This window comes from Bombyx mandarina, chromosome 13 (genome assembly GCF_030267445.1).
Source record: "Bombyx mandarina strain Sakado chromosome 13, ASM3026744v2".
Lineage (NCBI taxonomy): Eukaryota > Metazoa > Arthropoda > Insecta > Lepidoptera > Bombycidae > Bombyx > Bombyx mandarina.
Window position 1 is genome coordinate 6,452,110 of NC_143220.1, and position 20,495 is coordinate 6,472,604.

Consider the following 20,495-nt stretch of genomic DNA (forward strand, 5'->3'; position numbering starts at 1 on the left):
ACTTCGTTCCTATCCGGTGTCCCACGACACCACACATCTTTTTTTTTCTTTACGCGTCAGAGAGAACGTTCAATTGGACTAATATTTATCATCGATGCAAATATGAGTTTTTTTCCCTGCCCTAATCGTTGGTACCCTAACGGAATGTTTTGAAAACTCTCGGACTGGTAGTTGAGGTCAAGGGTTCAACCTGAGAGGATTGCTAACACTAGCCCTTGCAAGAGCAGTGCTTCGCTGAATCTAACACCGGATCGGAATCGCGAGAAAAATCAGTGGGTCGGTACTATGGGTCTAATTTTATTACTGTTAGCGGTTAGCATTGGATACCGGCGGCAATATTAGATTTTCTTGAACACGATTGAAGAGAACTCTGCAATTCAATATGTTTCATGCTATTGACGTTGTTTTTGACATTTTAATCATTTTTTATCGAATCAGCGTGAAGGCATGAACGCACTGTAAAAAATGAAACCCGCAAAATTATAATTTGCGTAATTACTGGTGGTAGGACCTCTTGTGAGTCTGCGCGGGTGGGTACCACCACCCTGCCTATTCCTGCCGTGAAGCAGTAATGCGTTTCGGTTTGAAGGGTGGGGCAGCCGTTGTAACTATACTTGAGACCTTAGAACTTGTATCTCAAGGTGGGTGGCGCATTTACGTTGTGGATGTCTATGGGCTCCAGTAACCACTTAACACCAGGTGGGCTGTGAGCTCGTCCACCCATATAAGCAATAAAAAAAAATATATATATATAATTTGGAAAATATACACTTACTTGTTTATGTGAAGACAATTTATAACGAGCTAGCTCGTGGTTTCTTTATGGTTTTGCAAAATGATAAACAATACCTACAGTTCTCTTCGCAAAAGTATCGCATTGGTCTCCACAGTCGATTGTTATTTACCCATATTCCCTTCGACGATATTTTAGTGTTACCGATTAGTGAATTAAATAAATCCAACACAAATCTTTATCGCGCTAACGATAATTTCAAGGTAGCCTTCTTACTTTAAACAAGTTCCGAATAGCAACGTTTGGGCTGTGAGTTTATTGAATATCCTCGCTCACAGGAACTTGCTTTTCTCGTTACGTTAAAATACAAGTTTCGCACTGATATCCGTAGTATTTTCACTTCATTATCTTACAAATCTCTCACTCGAATCTTTATTTTGACCGTCACCTGTCAGCGGTGCTTAGTCGTTATTTCAGCTTTGATTATTTAAATAACACTGTGAAATAAATTGAGGCTTAGATTTCTTGTGTCTAGGCATCGTTGTGATGGCGCTGTATGGCATTACTTTGTAAAGTACTCAAATATTTATTAGTGATTTCGTCTAGATAGGGTATTAGACCATACAGATTTGCACACAGTGTCTGCAATTTGTAGCTGCATAATCAAGATGTTAGATTTACAAACGAATTAAAAGTTATAATTAAAATAAATAAATTAAAATAGAAATTTCAATGTGATTGAGTAATTTTTTCAGTTCATATTATCGTTTTAAAGCTACCACAATCCAATTGAAACATGAAATGGAACCAGAGTGTACTAAGTATTTTGAAGAGGTCGCATCGGACCGATTCAGAGCATGAATTTGTAAAACTGCTATTTCTGTAATTAAGTGCCTATTCCTATCGGATGTGAATTTTTAAAAGGGTTCGATTTGCGATAATACCTTCAAGTAAATTACCGAACGTAAGAGTCCGATTTGTTTATAGAACGTAATTTAGAAATCCTATTTATAAATTTTGGCGGGCAGATTTCGTAAAGATCTAAATGTGTGTGCGTGTGAGACAAAGTGTGACAGAAGTGGCCTTAATAAAAAGGGTAAATTCTAGGGCCAATTAAAACTGATACATTGATAGGCTTCGAAAAAATGCTCAACGCACATCGAATATCACTTTTCATTTAATCAAAACATCGCATACCACGAGCATAAAGGGCGCCATTCACACAGCGACATTCGCACCGACGGCGAACGGAGCTTCGACCGACTAAAAAAATTTCCCACTCCGCAATAAGGTCGAAAATCCTATGAAATATCGCCCGGGCGCGTGCAAATTTTGCGCTTTAGTTCCGCGCAAAGTTAACACGTATTGACACTCGGAACTACTGCCGTTGACGTAAAGTCGTTATTCGCGCGTACCGACTGCAACTTAGGCAACGACCAGTGTAAGTTACATACGGTTGCCTACACAAAAATAACGAATGTTCCACAGAGACGACCGCGGCGGTAATCACGCCGTGAATGGGCTCGCATAGACTATATTATGTAAAGGATCTTTTCAGCTTCTGAAAGGATACTGGAACGTTCCAGAAGCGGTTAATTTAACGAACGAAACTCGAAGTTTGTCTTAGGCGTATTTTGGTATCGTTTCGGAGGCGGTTCGGCGTATTGTTTCCCCGCCCGGTCTGCGGTTGCGTTTTTCGAAGCGTGTTCACTCGGCGGTTTCGTAAAGTGTTCCCGAGTAACCTTCTCGGGCCTTTGCAGTGGCGTTACGCTTTGTAATTATTTGCCTTTGATTTGTGTTTTGAGTTTTTTTTTTTGTGTATAATTTTGATTACTTTGTAACCGAGTTCGACTTTGCTCTCCAACGACTTGTCGATAAGATAAGACGCTTTTAGAATAACTTTGTTTTGTTTGACGTTCATGATAGCTTCATTGCTTTCATTGTAAGTTCAGAAAATGAGCAAGGTATTTCATTTTCAACTAGTATTAACTGTTTTAATTGCTGCTCACAGTAAAAATGTACTCGGATAAAAAATCCGTTGAATTCTTTGAATTACGAGACTCAAATGAATTTTTCCGAGTATTTATAAAACTTTAGCCTCAGACTTAAAGAAAAGCCTGATATTAAAATATGAAGAACAGTTCTCAGAATTCGATTTTATAACGGCTATAACAGAAAAAACATATTAGATACACGTTACGTCACGAAGAGAAAATTAAATTTCCAGAAATCGAATGTCAGGCCCGTTGCCATGGTAACGTTTAATAAACATTCCACACCACGGGACCTTAACTCCAATCACGTCTTCAAAACCTCACGGTGAGATGACAAGTTGTAAAGCGTGGCTTCTACCATTTGTCATAGTCTCACCGCAATGCAGTTTCGTATTGCGACAAAGAGCCGTTCTGATACATTAGTTTATGTATAGCCTCGACCGTAGTTGCAGCCAGGAAGTGCGGGCTTTATTTAGATTTTTACTAGTAACCTGTTTACCGATTACTTTAGGTGATAAAGGAAAAAGTTAGTCACGTTGAGTTAATCTTGATAGTTTGAATTACGGATCTACAAGTCTGCACGTTCCTTCGAGAGCGTCCTGGATTTTTGACTTAAATAGGTAAACTCAATTATTTTATTAATTAATAATTTTAATCACACACGATCTACATTATAGTTATTTAATAGCCATATTGATATTTAGTTAAAAGTTCGATTTATGTCTTAATGAAATTTATTATTACTGTATTGTGTACTTTACTACTTCCAGTATGAGGTCGCAGACCCATTTTTTAAGTACCATTACACCGTACGATTGAATCCGTGAGCAATGATAGTAATGTATGTACCTATGTTTCATCCGAACACGACAAATGAAGCGAAAGCACGTCACCTAGTAGATGTGAGCCAAAACTACTCGTCAATCGTCGGCTTACTTCGGGTGGTGGGCTTCGGCAGAGTCGAGGTGTCATCGCTCGAGTGGAATCAAAATCGTCGTTGCCTGACTTAGGAACAGTGACGTCACGGAACTGTCATATCGTTTTGTACTGCGCAGTCTATTTGCACGACCATACGTCCACTGTGTCAAAAGATAATGAAGATATCGGCCGTTCTCCGGCGAGTTTATAAATTTAGACACACGAAACGACCTTCCTATGGCCCAAACAAGGCCTACATCGTACTGACGACTGTCCCAGTACAACAAACACATCGGCTTATGACTTACCTCCGTGATCACAGGATTATTTGTGACGTCGTATAACGCTGATGTATTTACCCATGAATAGTGTGCGTTGTAATGAAAATTGATATTTGGGGGTCGTCAAGTCTAATCAAACGTTACAAATATAGTTTCGAATCAAGCTAATATGTGTCCTGATTCGGTTTATCTATGTCAGTAATTAGGTTAAAATCCAATTAGCGAAGCTAAAAGAAAAGAAGCTGAACATGTAGCCAAAAAGGCTCTGGGTATGAAAGTAGATGGTAATGTGTGGGACGGAGCTTTCTAAAAAGACTTGGACGAACTGTGTGAAAGAGAATATACGAAAGAAAGGCCAGAGTGCAAAGATGACGTAAAATAGGCCTGAATGGAAAAATAGGACCTAATGCGCCCAACCCATATTGTGTGGAAAGAGCAAAGAGAAGACAAAGCTACTTACTGAAAAAAGAAAAAAACTAATTATCCCTTATGTTAAAATTACGGATGACATACTCGTATGTACGTACATATAACTACATATGATAACACAGATAATTGATGTAAACAAGGACTGTATGAAATTCCAACTCAGATAATCAACGCAAGAATGCACATAAATAGTTAACTTAACGGCTAAACTACTACTAACCTTTGGAACTATATCGCAAATATAAAAAATACAAAAGTAACATACTAAACTTTTGAAACCACATCCCATCGGGTAAATAAAAGCAAGACGCCGAATAGATTTTGCGCGACAGAAATTCGATCTTCGATATTTTCGTCTCAATCGAGGCACTAAATCAAACTGGACTCCGGGATAACGCAGGTAGCAGTAAAAGCATCACATTGTGACAAACATACAACAAAACTCTAACTTTATAACGTACATAAATTCCGACTCTGAAAGCCAAGAGAATAGAAATACAATTCTAGTTACATTGTTTTAAAGTTCACTTATTCTGTTTTCATATTTTCGAAGCAGGTGTGAATATCGCCCATTTTTTCACATTATTACATAGTTCATAGTTCGACTTCAAACGGTACCACTTATGCTAGTACCACTTAGTGGTTAGGGAAACTTGTTTATTTCAAAGAGGTTGTTGTAGAACAATTAGCAAACCATAACAAAAAACACATAAATAAACAAATAGATTAAGATAACTATTAATCTGCTAACATAAAGGTTGCGTGCAATTTTAGGAGTTGGCAATGTCATAAAATTCTTGCAATGTCTACGTATTGAAAATTTTATGGACATCGGTAATGCTCAAAACGATTCTAGACTTCTGTTTGCCACTGAAGACTTTTCTAGAGCCCCGTTTAGGGAAGATCATGTAATGATGATTTTCATATGCGATTTCAATTTTTGTAATGAAATACGTCCTTAACAAATATTCACGATATACTTTCACGGTGAAGGAATAACATTGTGTAATAAAAATCATACCCGCAAAATTATAATTTGCGTAATTACTGGTGGTAGGACATCTTGCGAGTCCGCGCGAGTAGGTACCACCACCCGCTTATTTCTGCCGTGAAGCAATAATGCGTTTAGGTTTAAGGATGGAGCAACCGTTGTAACTATACTGACCTTAGAACTTATATCTCAAGGTGGGTGGTGCATTTACGTTGTAGATGTCTATGGGTTACCACTTAACACCAGCTGGGCTGTGAGCTCGTCGACCCATCTAAGCAATAATAAATAAATAAAATAAAAAACTTAAGCTAAAAGTTGGTTGTAGTTGATCATAACACAAATGCTCCTAAAAGTATTAATGGGTTATTTCAGATAACAAAATACATTGACATATTTTGTTCAACAATGAGATTTAAATGGAAAACAACAGTAATATAAATGTCTTAAATTACATTTCCAATCTCTCAGTGCCGTCCAAACTGCTGTCTTGACAAAAACTGAATTTCGGCTTGAAACTAATGTTTTACATCACTCAAACGGCTCGTGATTAAGCGAGTGGATTAATCAATATTAAACTTCCATATTAATATAATCGGGTTTGTTGTTGTTTTAATATGCTATCGTATTTCAATACAACTATCCGCTTCAATCCACCGTTTTCACTAGTAACCAATATAGGAGATCCTACACCTTTCAGGTTGCAAGCTAAGACCATTGGCTAACGTGTGGCGAATCTAAATTTAGTTCGTATTTGGTACGTAAGCTTTTTGTTGTCACATCTCAGTAGCGTGAAGTTCACTCATGTTCATTTTCTAATTGGATTTTCTCAAAGTTTTACAAACGATATCAACGATTCTAGGTAATGTTATGGAATGAAGTTAGGCTAGAGATAGTGGGAGAACTACGTAGAAAGTGACAGTAAGGTCGCTATTATTGCAGTAGAGAAAGCCAACAAGTAGGTCAGTCCGTAAGTTTTTTTTTTATTTATATTTATTAAATAATATGACAAATCTTAAAATCCACATAATATATAGAATATTCAGATTTATATAGATACATTCGCGTTGAAATTAAAAGCTAAGCAAAGATTTCCATTTTTATTGTTCGTATCCATCTACGCCGTAGCTCACCGCAGTTCGGGGCGGCGTAGCAGCGTAGCACGCACTAAACGCTACGACATATCCGCCCGGAAGCTATAACGGCTTGTGTACCATACAACATAATAGCCCGCAGCTACATGTTAACTTTATTGGTAACTTAACTTTCAGCTTAAGTTTACTATCGAAGTTTATTGGATTTTATTCCTTTTCATACTTTTATTGTTATGAACAAAAAATTTTTTATAAGTTGACAAAATACTTGGCGAAATAGTTAGGAGATTCTGTGTGCCATTTATAATTGCAATCGAGTTTATGTATTGTATTTAAAAAAAATACATTTATATGATTAACATATTTCTATAACTGCTATTTATTGTAGAAATACAACACTTAATAAAAGAAAAGCATTGACGAAGTTTATTTTTGTTTATAGCAATTTACAGAGATCCCGTGAAAATGTAAGGCACATAGATTGTATTTATTATTTTATTACAGTTTATTTCTAGAACTTTTGGACCATTACCTAAAAAAGTAATCCAATTTTGTGCTCTGTACGAAGAAGATCCCTGTTTGAGAAACATGTTTACAACTTAATCCAAGCACAGCTGTGCAATTGTACACGTTTTGTATTTTCAATAAACAAAATAATTAAATGAAATAATTTGCATAAAGAAATTTATACTTTTTTTTTTATTGCTTAGATGGGTGGACGAGCTCACAGCCCACCTGGTGTTAAGTGGTTACTGGAGCCCATAGACATCCACAACGTAAATGCGCCACCCACCTTGAGATACAAGTTCTAAGGTCTCAAGTATAGTATACTGAGTATAGTATACTGTAGAGTAAGTATAGTATACTGAGAGTGTCGTCTCAGTATTATTTCGGATGATAAACTCGAAGACATTTAAAACCCTAAATAATTTAATGCGAATCAGTCAAGCAACTGTTTTTGTTTGAACCCTGTAATTTAGTTTGAGTGAGATATATCCTTAATGTTTTACACACAAAAGGTCCTCGGGCCGGCCATTTGTAATATTTAATGTGATTTGTCATAAGCTAAAAATTTCGTCAGACAGTTTCTGATTTATTAATCAAAGCATTTTTTATTTAGCATTTCTCAATTTATATAATAAATTAGCGGATTTTTATGTTACAATCTAAACATAAAGAGAAGAAGGCCTAAGGTAGTTATTTAGGTTTATTTAAGAAAATGAAAGATAAAAGATAACGATTGTCTAATTGAGTTACACAAATATAAAAAAGATTAGTCAAAGAAATCGTTTGGGCTAATTTCAACCTCAAAGAGACATTGATTTCTGAGAATTCAGATATGAGGTATTTTATTTGTGATTTAAGACATTATTTACGGCTACATTTAAGAACACTGTAGTCAATTTGTTTTATGAGGCACAATGAGAGGAGTCACAGGTAGAGGACGTAGTTGCTTATTTCATACCCGGTCAAAATAATTGTTAATCGTTCTTTGAATACGCATGCTACAATACAATAGTTAGTCTCTCTATCTATCTTCCATTAACTAAATATTAAAATAAAAGTTTTTTTTATTGCTTTGATGAGTGGACGAGCTCACAGCCCACCTGTTGTTAAGTGGTTACTGGAGTCCATAGAAATCTACAACGTAAATGCGTCACCCACTCCGAGATACAAGGCTCCAAGGTCTCAAGTACAGTCACAGCGGCTGCCGTACCCTTCAAACCGAAACGCATTACTGCTTCACAGCAGAAATAGGCAGGGTGGTGGTACCTACCCGCGCGAACTCACAAGAGGTCTTACCACCAGTAAAAAGAATATCAAAATTATATATGTTATATATTTATATATACTTATAAAAAGTTTCAAGAATATCAAAATACCTTACTTATCTATTCAAAATCCATTATAATTATTACTTAGTGAATCATTGCTTCATGATCGCCATTACCTTTCAGACCCTAAAAGTCGAACAAAAGGGGTTTATTCCGTATGATCGGACGCGTTATCAGCAGAGTCCGGTGGATGTTTTAATTGGTTTATAAATAACTGCCCCGACCCTTTTGCTCGCCCCGGTCCATGAGGAATTACGACCTTCAGGGCGGATAGCACACGCGCGAATCTGCGTATGGGAATTGATTGGTTCAGTTGAAACATATGTGTGTTAATATAGAAATTAGTTAAATAAATCTGATATGAACATCATCATATCATCAAATATGATATGATGATGAACTTATAAATCTCTACTTACACTAATAAAATTATACCTTAAATAGCACATTTTAAATAATCATAATTTAAAAGTTTTCACGTTATTTCAGATTACAATTGAAATTTTCAGAGGAAAAGAATGAAAAATGATTTGATATAGAAATCGTTTGGTAGTTTAAGAGTCATGAATGCCTAAAAGCCGTGTGTAATGTAGAGGTTACTGACACAACCATCAGTAATATATATTGCTTAGATGTGTGGACGAGCTCACAGCCCACCTGGTTGTTAATTGGTTACTGAAGCCCATAGACATCTACAACGTAAATGCGCCACCTACCTTGAGATATAAGTTCTAAGGTCTCAGCGTTACTGACTACTATTCCTATGCTTAGTTTTTTTTAATAGCAATTAAAAAACATTTTTAAATAATTACATTATCATACAGGTAATTTCTTAAATAGTTATAACTATAGTTAAAAATCATTTTACATAACTTTAACAACACTTTCAATTTTTCGCTGATTTAAATATCTAAATATAAGTCGAACTATGGAAGCTAAAAAAAGGCAAAACCTCGATTCGACACAATAGCTCTGAGTAATTCAAAATTATTGTCCAAGTTGAAAGAAAAATCATTTCTTAATGAAATTCCCAGTAGCTGTTAATTTCTGTATAAAATTAATCCAAATTCAATTGTTTTAAAATCTTTCTTCCCGTAATATTTGACCATCGCCAACAATTTAGCTTGGTGGGAGAGCAAAGCGCTTTCTCGGTTTCAGCGGACACGCTTTTAGCGTCCGAGTTTTTATCTCTCATTCTGTTTGACTTTGTAATAGAGAAAAATCTTTTTGAAATATTGTATTTCGTTTTCCTTAACGCTTACCGCAATTACCTTTGAGAGATATCAAAAAGATTTAAGATAGTTGTGTAATAATATTTTTTTACGGTTTAATATCGCTCGCAAAACTTGTACAAATTAATATACATAGTTGTAGAACACTAAACTAGCAGGATATTTATTCATTAGCTGATAATTTCGGCTATGTGGCGTTTTTACAGTTATAACATTGTAGATTTTTATATGTATACTTGACAATAATAACTATTACATCAAATATCGTGTCTTCAAAGGCTACCAACTAGCTACCAACCGAAGAATTGGTGGTAGTGTTCACTGAGTATTATACTAGCATATTGCGATAAACGTAGGTAGATACTGGACAATTGAAACTTAGACCCGGTGTTTGAAATTGGATGTTGATATTCCCGTTATGATGTCTATAGCTAGACACTAGACACCAAGTGAGGTGTGAATTCATCTATCTAAGTAATACATAACAAAAACACGAAGTTTATTTACTGACTACCATCTTAATGTGCGATGAATATGTTAAAACTTTTACCAGTCCTGAATGTTGGAACTTATCTATGTGATGATAAATAATTATTAAATAGATCGAAGCGTCAATTTCGCTTATAGTTTCTAACCTTTAACTATTAACTATTAATTAACGGTATTCAGAAAAGGTTTTTAGATAAATCCTTAAAAAATACACATGCGAATTTCGTCGTGGTGAAAGTGCTATTAAGGTAGTGAAGTGCTTTTCTTTCTTCATTTTTAGTCTGGTATTAACGGGTTACAAGTTAAATAAGAAATAAAATGGGATTGTTAAGAACTTAAAAGCAGTTTAAGCTAAAGAAGTGTAATTTTAGACATGTGAAGCTTTTGTGATTACCCCTATTTTGTCGAAGTCTGGACATTGCTTGCTCAGATATTGCAATTAAAAAAAAAATATTATACAAAAAAAAACTGCACACTCCTAAACAACAAATAGAGCCATCAGAAATATCACTGTATCAATAAATATGATCTATGACATGCCAAAAAAATTAAGAGTTATGGACGCGAGTGGTTGGTTATTTACAAATACCCACCCTTCGTTACATAGTATTTTATTGCTCCAAACAATACTAGCGTACTGGCACAATAGAATACTCGCATAGATAACGTATTGCCATCATTCGGCACCCCATTTTAATAGCATAGTTTTTGATTAATGACTTTGGTACGGAGATACGGCAATTTTGAACGCGTATGGAAGATCCCCTAGTCTTTTCAGATCATTATTAAGATCCAGCTTCTGGGGTCGAATATTAAAATATATGAATAATTATTTTAAAATGATTCATAATAGGTATACCATATATTTTGAAAACAAAATGAACTATTTTGTTGGAGCAACTACGTGTTTTCATTACAGATTAGCATGTTTAAAAATGTCCCAAGTTGTTGGCAATACTATTGACATCGTTATTTAAAGAATCTCATACAATATTATATGCAGATTCTGATGGTCATTTTGGCTTTGATAATAACAGTATTTAAGGATTAGCTATATCTACTAAACAGTGTTGATACAATCCTCAAACCTTAAGAACATTATTGTAATTTCATTTAAAAAATTGGATTCCATTATAAATTTCAAGTGATACATATGGTCATTTTGAAGGGACTAATAAAATGTATCACTACATAGTATGAAACAAAGTCGCTTTCTCGGTCCCAATGTCCCTATGTATGCTTAAATCTTTAAAACTACGCAACGCATTTTTATGCGGTTTTTTTTAGTAGATAGAGTGATTTAAGAGGAAGGTTTATATATTATAATAACATCCATTAAATGGTGGAGAAATTAATAATAAATTACAGTTTCCGAAGCGAAGCGAGCGCGGGTCGCTAGTAAATAGTAAGAGATAATTTTTACCATGTTATCTTTTACAACGATATTGTCGACACGATTGCCATGGCAAATCAGACTTCAACCTCATGTGTCAAGGTCGGCAGTGGCGTTTACCTTGTAGACCTCGATAGCCGCTTTTCATCAGTTTAACCGTCAGCTCGTCTCTCCAAATGAAAAGCAGAACAAACCGCGGTCACGTACTGTCAAGTGCCTGTTTTGAAGAAAAAGAATCATTTTATAATGGAATCTTCTCAAAAATCAAATTTTTTTTACTGGTGGTATGACCTCTTGTGAGTCCGCGCGGGTAGGTACCACCACCCTGTCTATTTCTGCCGTGAAGTAGTAATGCTGAAGCAATAATGCGTTCCGGTTTGAAGGGTGGGGCAGCCGTTGTAACTATACTTGAGACCTTAGAACTTATATCTCAAGGTGGGTGGCGTATTTACGTTGTCGATGTCTATGGCCTCCAGTAACCACTTAACACCGGGTGGGCTGTGAGATCGTCCACCCATTTAAGCCTGTGAGCTCGTTCACCCATCTAAGAAAAAAAAAATCAAACTTACTGTAAGTTCAAAATACAATTTATACAGCAATACTTTTTATTAATCTGATATTAAATTTACATTATGTTAATATAATATACGTCAGTGAGATAGTCGTATCGCAAAAAAAGGTTATTTATTCAGATACTTTGCAAAATTTCGGTGTACAATAATTGAATCTTACTAAACGCTGATAAACGACTTTTATTTGAAGAAAGTACATTTTTATTGAAATCGATTCGGCCCCGTCGAACATTACATTGAACATTTGCTTTGTAATAGAATTACATTATTTCACTACGTTTAAATACAAGAGAGGGTGGCTTTTGATTGATATCTCCTGAGTTAAACGGGACTAAAATATTATTTTATTGTAAGAGATTATTTTCGGTTTTTTTTTTATTGCTTAGATGGATGGACGAGCTCACAGCCCACCTGATGTTAAGTGGTTACTGGAACCCATAGACATCTACAACGTAAATGCGCCACCCACCTCGAGATATAAGTTCTAAGGTCTCAGTATAGTTACAACGGCTACCCCACCCTTCGAACCGAAACGCATTACTGCTATAAAAATATACTAATTAATAAGAGTAAGAGAGTTGAAGTTATATTATTAATGAAATTAGTTTGTTTAGTTATTGATCAGAAGTCAGTATTATTTCATTTTTTTTTAAATAATACAAAAGAACCACTCCGGCAAACTACGGCTATAGGGTAGCGTTTCATTAGTAAATTAAAAACTTCCTAATAAGTTGGTTACAATGTTCCCACTAATCTCTATATAATGCAATTTAAGATAAATCCATCCTTTAGAAATTGGTAGAAAACCTGATACACATCTTTGATTGTCAAGTCCAAGTAAATTTAAAGATTACATTCCTAAAGAACATCGCGCAAACGATTCTAGAATTTATCGAGATATAAACAAGAACTACATGTCGAGAAAAATAAATTGTATTTCCCCTTTGTAAAACTTTTATATTCCACGATTCATAACGGTCATTTGGTTCCTTTGCGTCGACATAAGGTCGGCAAACGTCAGGGAAAATAGTACGTTCGGCCATCGATAGAATTTCTGTGGCACAGTCGAATTCCGAGGAATAAAATTTCACCGAAATTGAATCGGCCGACCGGCTTCGGCAGACCGTAAAATTGGTCGGCACGGTCACTCCCCGGTTATACGGTGTCTTCCACGGTGTTTGCGACGCCGTAGAGTACACACACACCGTAAATCATTGATGAAATTCTCCTGTGGTCCTGATTAACAGTAATCGTTTATCGTAAAAATACAATTTTAATAAGTATTCATAGCGGTTTGTTGTTAAATAACTAATATAAAATTTAGCATGTTAAAATTAAGTCAATTTTCGGTTTTTGTTTTGGTCTCACAGCCTACCTCGTGATAAGTGGTTACTGGAGCCCTTAGACAACTATAACGTAAACGCGCCACACACCTTGAGATATAGTTTTAAGGTCTTAATATTGTCACAATGGCTATCCCACCCTTCAAACCGGATTGCCAAATAACAAATCTGTTGTGAGAGTAATGACAGTACTGAGGACGAAACATAATAAAAAAGGCGGTAGTATGAAAAAAAGAGCAGAAAAAGCGGTGTATAATGTAGTGAGCACATATCTAAGGATTGTATAAGTGGAGTTGCAAATAGAATCAAGTGAACTATTGAAATCTGTCTATTTACTTCCTTGCTGTTGGAAGCGAAGTCTACAATAGTAAATGTCTTTCTCAAAATATTATAGACCGACATTAGTTACTTCGTTTTTTAGGACTGTTTGGGCTTGGTTCTTTTTTATTTATAATTTTGAGCGCAATCGATTTGATACTTGGTAGTAGGTAATATTTTTAGGAACTCACCGAAAGTCTGTGTCTTTGTAGTGATAATATTTGTAGCACTATCTTCATGGAGTGGCCACTCCTATCTTCTTTCTTTGTATCTTGATGAAAAGCTTTCAGTTTTTTAAGTACTTACTTAGCTGCACTCAATATTCACCACTTTTTCGCGATCGCACAATTTTTGATGCGCACGATTCAAAATTCAATTTAAAAGTGTCATTGATATAGGAGGGGAAAGGGGCGGGACTACATCGATGCGCTCTCAGTTACGTTCAAAAACATCAATGCTAATTATCCATTGCAGATAGCGTAAACATGCCCCCCAGTTTGAGAGAGTAAAGCTCTTTCAAAGTTAAACACTATAATAATATATGAAACCTACATTATAAATAATCTTATTATCTTAGACTTATTACTTTTATTTTTCAATTAGACTATTAAATTACTACTTAATTATATTTAATTAGATTTTGTGGACTGTATGTATGTAGAATTATATCGAACCACTACTGTGTTGGTAAAGGATAAACCTTAACAACAGGTCTACGATAAGTACCAGTTTTCGTTCTAACGTTAACCACCCTTACAACTCCATCACGACCCGGAAAAGTTTCCTGTATTATACCCAATGGCCAATTAAGAGGAGCACTATTTTCAGATTGAAGCAGTACAACTGTGCCAGTTTTAATAGGAGTGCTATCTTTTTTCCATTTATTACGAACTTGTAATGTATTAAGATATTCAAGTTTCCATCTTTTCCAAAAAGACTGGACCAAACTGTCTACAATACGTTTCCTTTGGATGAGATTAGAATGTTCCGTTATCGTTTCTGAAGGTAGTGATTTTAATGGTGTTAAGTTTATAAAATGTGCAGGAGTAAGAGCTTGAGGGTCACATGGATCTGAACTCAAAACTGATAGAGGTCGCGAATTTAATAATGCTTCAATTTGAGCAAGTGTAGTCAACATTTCTTCAAAAGTGAGAAGCTGATTACCAATTATTTTATTAAGATGAGTTTTAACGCTCCGAATATTACCCTCCCATATACCGCCAAAATGAGGGGCTGATGGTGGGTTGAATTTCCAATCTATATTGTTATCACGCAATTCATTTGCAAATTTATCTGCATACTGCTCAGAGGAAATCAATTTATACATTTCCTTGAGATATGAGTGAGTTCCCAAAAAGTTTGTTCCACAGTCGGTATATACTACTTTGATTGGACCACGCCGCGCAATGAAGCGCTTGAACGCATTCAGGAAAGCTGCTGTGCTCAAGTCCGTTGAGAGTTCTAGGTGAACTGCCTTGGTAACTAGACAAATGAACAGACAAATATACGCCTTTTGACTACGAACACCACGTCGCCTGTAGGGAATAATACGTAATGGGCCAGCGTAATCTATACCAGTGTGATAAAAGGCCTTTGTTTCTTGAACTCTACAAGCAGGTAAATCAGCCATCAATGGACATTGGTTTCGGGGATTTGCTCTATAACATATATTACACTGCTGTACTCGCTTTCTTATTATATTCCGAGCAGAGAGAATCCAGTAGTTTTGGCGTATCAGAGACATTAAGAGCTGCGGTCCGGTGTGCAAATACTTTTTGTGATAATAGTCTATCAAAAGGTTCACTACATGGTCACGAGCGGGAAGTAAAATAGGGTGCTGACTATCAAATTCCAAGTGAGCATTCTCCAATCGCCCGCCAACACGAAAGATACCTTCGTGAACAAAGGCTCTGAGCCGTTGAAATGCAGGCGGTAATATTTTGCCAGACTCCATATTCTTAAGTTCTTTATCAAAGTGAACTCGCTGTACGGCCTTGATGATATTCGTTTCGGCCACCTTTAAATGGGAAATATCAAATTTACTCGGTACCAATTTAATAAACCGGAGAACATAAAGTACAATACGGACCAGCTTGGGCCATGATGAAATACGACATGCAAGCGTGTATAATATATTGTCATTCCGTGCATCATCAGTTGTGAATAGCACTGGAGCTGGTTTCATTTCTGGAATATCAGTCATCGATGTGGCATCAAAATTCTTAACTGGCCAATCTGAAATGGGTAGATGAGCAAATCGGGGTCCACTGAACCAAAGAGGATGCTCCATCAATTGTGATGGTGTTAAGCCGCGTGAAAGACAGTCTGCTGGATTCTCTTTACCCGATACAAAATAAAAGTTTCTGGGGTGTATTTCATCCTGTATCTTTGTTACTCGGTTGGCTACAAACGTATGCCATCTAGCCGGTGATGAGTGAATCCATGCCAAAGCCACGGTGCTATCCGTAAAGGCAAATACATTACTTATTTTACAGCGATGAGAATAGCTGTCAATAATTGCTCTCATCAACTTTGCGAGAATCAAGTTACCGCATAATTCTAGTCTTGCCAATGACACGCATCGTAACGGCGCCACTCTGGATTTGGCACAAACAAGCGTAATAGTGAACTTATTTGTTTGTGGAAAATAAACATGTAAATAAACGACACCTCCATAGGCCTTTTCAGATGCATCAGCAAATCCCAATAAGCTAACTATGCACTCCATAGCAATGCCAGTATGTCGTGGTATTCTAACATTTTCCAATATTGGCAACTCAGACACGAATCGATGCCAAGCTGCTACAATTTCAGGGCGAGGAGTTTCATCCCAATCTATATTATTAGCCCATAGTGACTTAATGATGAGCTTGGCCCATAGTGTAACAGGAGCTACGAATCCCATTAAGTCCCAGATTCTTGCTATAACTGATAAAATATTTCTTTTAGTACATTCGCGGTTCCGTAAATTTACTGTGAATGTGAATACGTCTTCGGCTGGAAGCCAGTTTAGTCCCAGTATTTTTAAATAGCTATCTGGACTAAATTCTATAACTTCGAATTCTCTATGTGAAGAGGGTATCTTAGAAAGAACCTCTGGTGAGTTACTTGAAAACTTTACCAAATCAAAACCACCAGCATGAAACATTTTAATAAGTTGATTAGAAAGTTCGACCGCTGTTTCTTCATTCGCACAGGAAGTAGCCAAATCGTCAGTGAAAACGTCACTGTCAGCTACTGGAGCCGCGAGAGGAAATTGTGATCCCTCGTCCGTCACTAACTGGCGCACAGTCCTGATCGCAAGGAACGGACTACAACACAAACCGAATGGCACACGTGTGAATTCGTAAAGTTTTATCTCCTCGCTTGGATCAAAGCGATACAACATTCGCAGGAATTTCCTATCTTCGTCCTTTACTAAAATCCTCAAGTACATTTGCCTAATGTCAGCACTAATCGCTACATTAAAAAGTCTGAAATTTAAAATTATTCTAAAAAGGTCGTTTTGCAAATTCGGTCCGACTTGTAATATATCATTCAGTGCCAGTCCCGATGATGATTTCATACTGCCATCCAATACTACCCGTAATTTTGTTGTACTTTTATCTTTTCGAACGATGCCGTGATGTGGAATAACATACTGGAGTGAGGACTCATTTATATTTCTAGAACATGGGTTTAAATATCCCTTTTCTAAATAGTCCTTAATGACTTTATCGTATTCTTGTCTCATTTCGGGTTCCAATAGCAGCTTACGTTCCAATGAAAGATATCTACGCATTGATGCTTGCAATGAGTCACCCAGCTTACTAGGAGTATCTTTGAATGGTAACGAGACAATGTAACGACCTAAGCTATCACGAGTAGTCGTTTGTCTATAAAGGCTTTCACACTCCTCTTCCTGTTCCGTGTATGTCTTGACGTCTGGAATATCCTCTAATTTCAAAAAATTACCAATACAAACATTATTCTCATTATCCAAATTGTCCTCACCAAAGGTGCAATGTGTATAGTATGAATTATCTATCGAGGGAGCTAATACCGGTGCCTGGCCGACTATTATGTAACCTAATGAAGTCTCAATTGCTACAGGTTCACCGGGGGCCCTAGAAATTATATGAGGTCGTAAAATTCGAGAGAATACATCGGAACCCACAATCAAATCTATACCACTAGGCTGTGAGAATCTGTCATCAGCTAGCTTAATGTGTTTTAGATAATTAAGACTTGAAGTATCGATCTTTGAGGTAGGAAGTTCACCTGTAATTTTATTGATTACCAGAGGTTGTATTGTAATACGCACTGATTCTTCAGTACAAGAGCAAAGTGTTAGACAACAATATCCTTCAATGGAATTTTTCACATCACCCACTCCGCACACTTGCTTTGTTTCGGAAGGATAAATTGGTAAATTAAGTCTCTTACAAAATTCAAGAGTAATCAGATCTCGTTGCGATGCACTATCTACCAATATTCGGGCAGTACTCAAGAACGTACCTGAATTATCCATAATATTGCATATCGCTGTACCAAGCAATATAGTTTTAGTGGGTTGTTGATTACATACCGTCTTAAAACACTGCTGTTCCAATGCGCATGCGCACAGTGAATCTGGCATAGCGTTGTCTTGATCTCCGTTAGGGTGGGTGGCAATGTCTACTGATTTCGGTGCTTCACCCGAATCACCTTTTGTAATAAAATGTAACAGCGAATGATGACTACGTGAACATGAACTACATTTTTCATTTGACGTACAATTTCGAACTGTGTGACTGGTACTTAAACAATTGACACAAAATCGGTTGGTTTTGATGAAAGAAAACCGTTCCTTCGGTGTAATTGATTTAAACTTAGAACAATTTTTTAACTGATGGTACTCCGCGACACCACAGAATATGCATCTCTTCTGTTCGTGTACAACAAATGTTTTCACATTATTATTTCTTATATTACGAGGTTTGTTTGAATTACTTTGTTGAGAATTATATTTATTCATTCGAATGCTATTGTTATTAGATATATTATAAGCACGTTGTAAAATATGGGACTGATTACGAATATAATTTATAAATTGAGTACAAGTGGGTAGTTTATCAGATTCAGAGTAGTTCATTTCGAATGATTTAATTAATTCTAAACTAATCTTCTTACAACCTAAATGAACAAAAATAAAATCTTCAAGACATTCTAGTTTTAATTGTTTTAACGAGCTTACTAACGAAGAATATTTGTCTATGTAATTTTCTAAGCTAATCGGGTCGGCATCGTTAGCTACTGGAAGATTCAATAACGTATCAAAATATGACGCCGCCAAGACTCGCTTATCATTATATTTATTCACTAATGTTTGCCATAAAACTGAATAATTTTCAGCAGTGGGCATAAACCCTTGACAAATTAATTGAGCATTACCAGTCAGTTTACCGATTAAATACTGAATTTTTTCACTATCAGATAAACTTTGATTTTCATGGATTATGGATTTAAATGTTTCATAAAATATAGGCCAATTTTGAAGTTCACCATTAAACGGACATAATTCTAATCGCGGTAATTTCGGACACTGTCGGTAGGTCTCAATTTTATTCTCACCAACAACAGTGTTCGCCGTATTTTGCGTATTGTGACGCAACGACATTAGTTCCGAATATTTATATTTTATGCGAGAAAATAGCTCATCAAACGCCACCATTGACTCGTAATTGGGTTCTGTGGCGTCTTCATTTGATGCTAATAAATCATTAAGATCGTCCAGTGACTTTATGAATTCGGTACGCATCATATCTAAAGTAGTAGCATTCGACATAAATACATCCACATTGCTCTCATTTATTTTAGTGATACTGTCATAAATGGACTGTACTCGAGAGTAATATGCATTAATTTTACTACGCATCTTACGTACATTACGATCAAAAAGTGATTGAGATTTAGAAGTAGTAGCCATTTTAACTAAGTAGTAACAAAGAAATTTAAATAAAATGTTCACCTATTAATAGTTTTTTCAAGTTGGGGGTAGCCGCTCAATCTATGTGCAACGGTTAAATTATTGTTAAATATCCGGCTCGAAGTGATCAAATATGTTTGGGCTTGGTTCTTTTTTATTTATAATTTTGAGCGCAATCGATTTGATACTTGGTAGTAGGTAATATTTTTAGGAACTCACCGAAAGTCTGTGTCTTTGTAGTGATAATATTTGTAGCACTATCTTCATGGAGTGGCCACTCCTATCTTCTTTCTTTGTATCTTGATGAAAAGCTTTCAGTTTTTTAAGTACTTACTTAGCTGCACTCAATATTCACCACTTTTTCGCGATCGCACAATTTTTGATGCGCACGATTCAAAATTCAATTTAAAAGTGTCATTGATATAGGAGGGGAAAGGGGCGGGACTACATCGATGCGCTCTCAGTTACGTTCAAAAACATCAATGCTAATTATCCATTGCAGATAGCGTAAACAAGGACACATATTAATATGTGATATAAAGTAACTTGCACTGTATGATTTGTAAATTCGTTTATTACTGTAGCGCCTCTATATAACTGCGGGTTTTCGCTATGGCCTAATTTTTGGTAGCCTTGTGGTCTTGGTGGTTCATAATAGTTTCCAAGATTTAGTCCTCAGTTACAAAAGGTGTTTCTTATCCCTCCGAATCACACAGACTTCCAAGATCAGATAGCATGGTTAGACCCTTGACTTACTAACGTATGTGCCGTTGCGTATCCATAATGTATTCACTTCAATGTATACGCGTTAGTCTCAGAACTTTGATTAGTTTTGATTTTAGTTGGCTAGATTCATTCCGTCAAAGGGTAAAGTTTATACGTTATATTGTGTTTCGTGTTAATGTGAATGGAAACATGGGTTACACTGA

The 20,495-nt window shown here is 36.1% G+C and overlaps 1 protein-coding gene across 11 annotated transcripts in view; it reads right to left on the minus strand.

Annotated features, from left to right (window-relative positions):
- The window catches only part of Ten-m (teneurin transmembrane protein Ten-m), a 774,430-nt gene that overhangs the window by 252,438 nt on the left and 501,497 nt on the right, over positions 1 to 20,495 (minus strand). For 2 of the 11 annotated variants that reach the window (XM_089732316.1, XM_089732313.1), the window contains exon 2: positions 11,507 to 11,603. The exons of 8 other annotated variants lie outside the window; for them this stretch is intronic. In XM_089732316.1, coding sequence (XP_089588442.1) covers positions 11,507 to 11,534 — 28 coding nt within the window. In that variant the 5' untranslated portion in view covers positions 11,535 to 11,603. Of the gene's footprint in view, positions 1 to 11,416; positions 11,432 to 11,506; positions 11,604 to 20,495 lie in introns of those variants that run through there. One more of the 11 variants, XM_089732321.1, reaches the window with a different exon arrangement.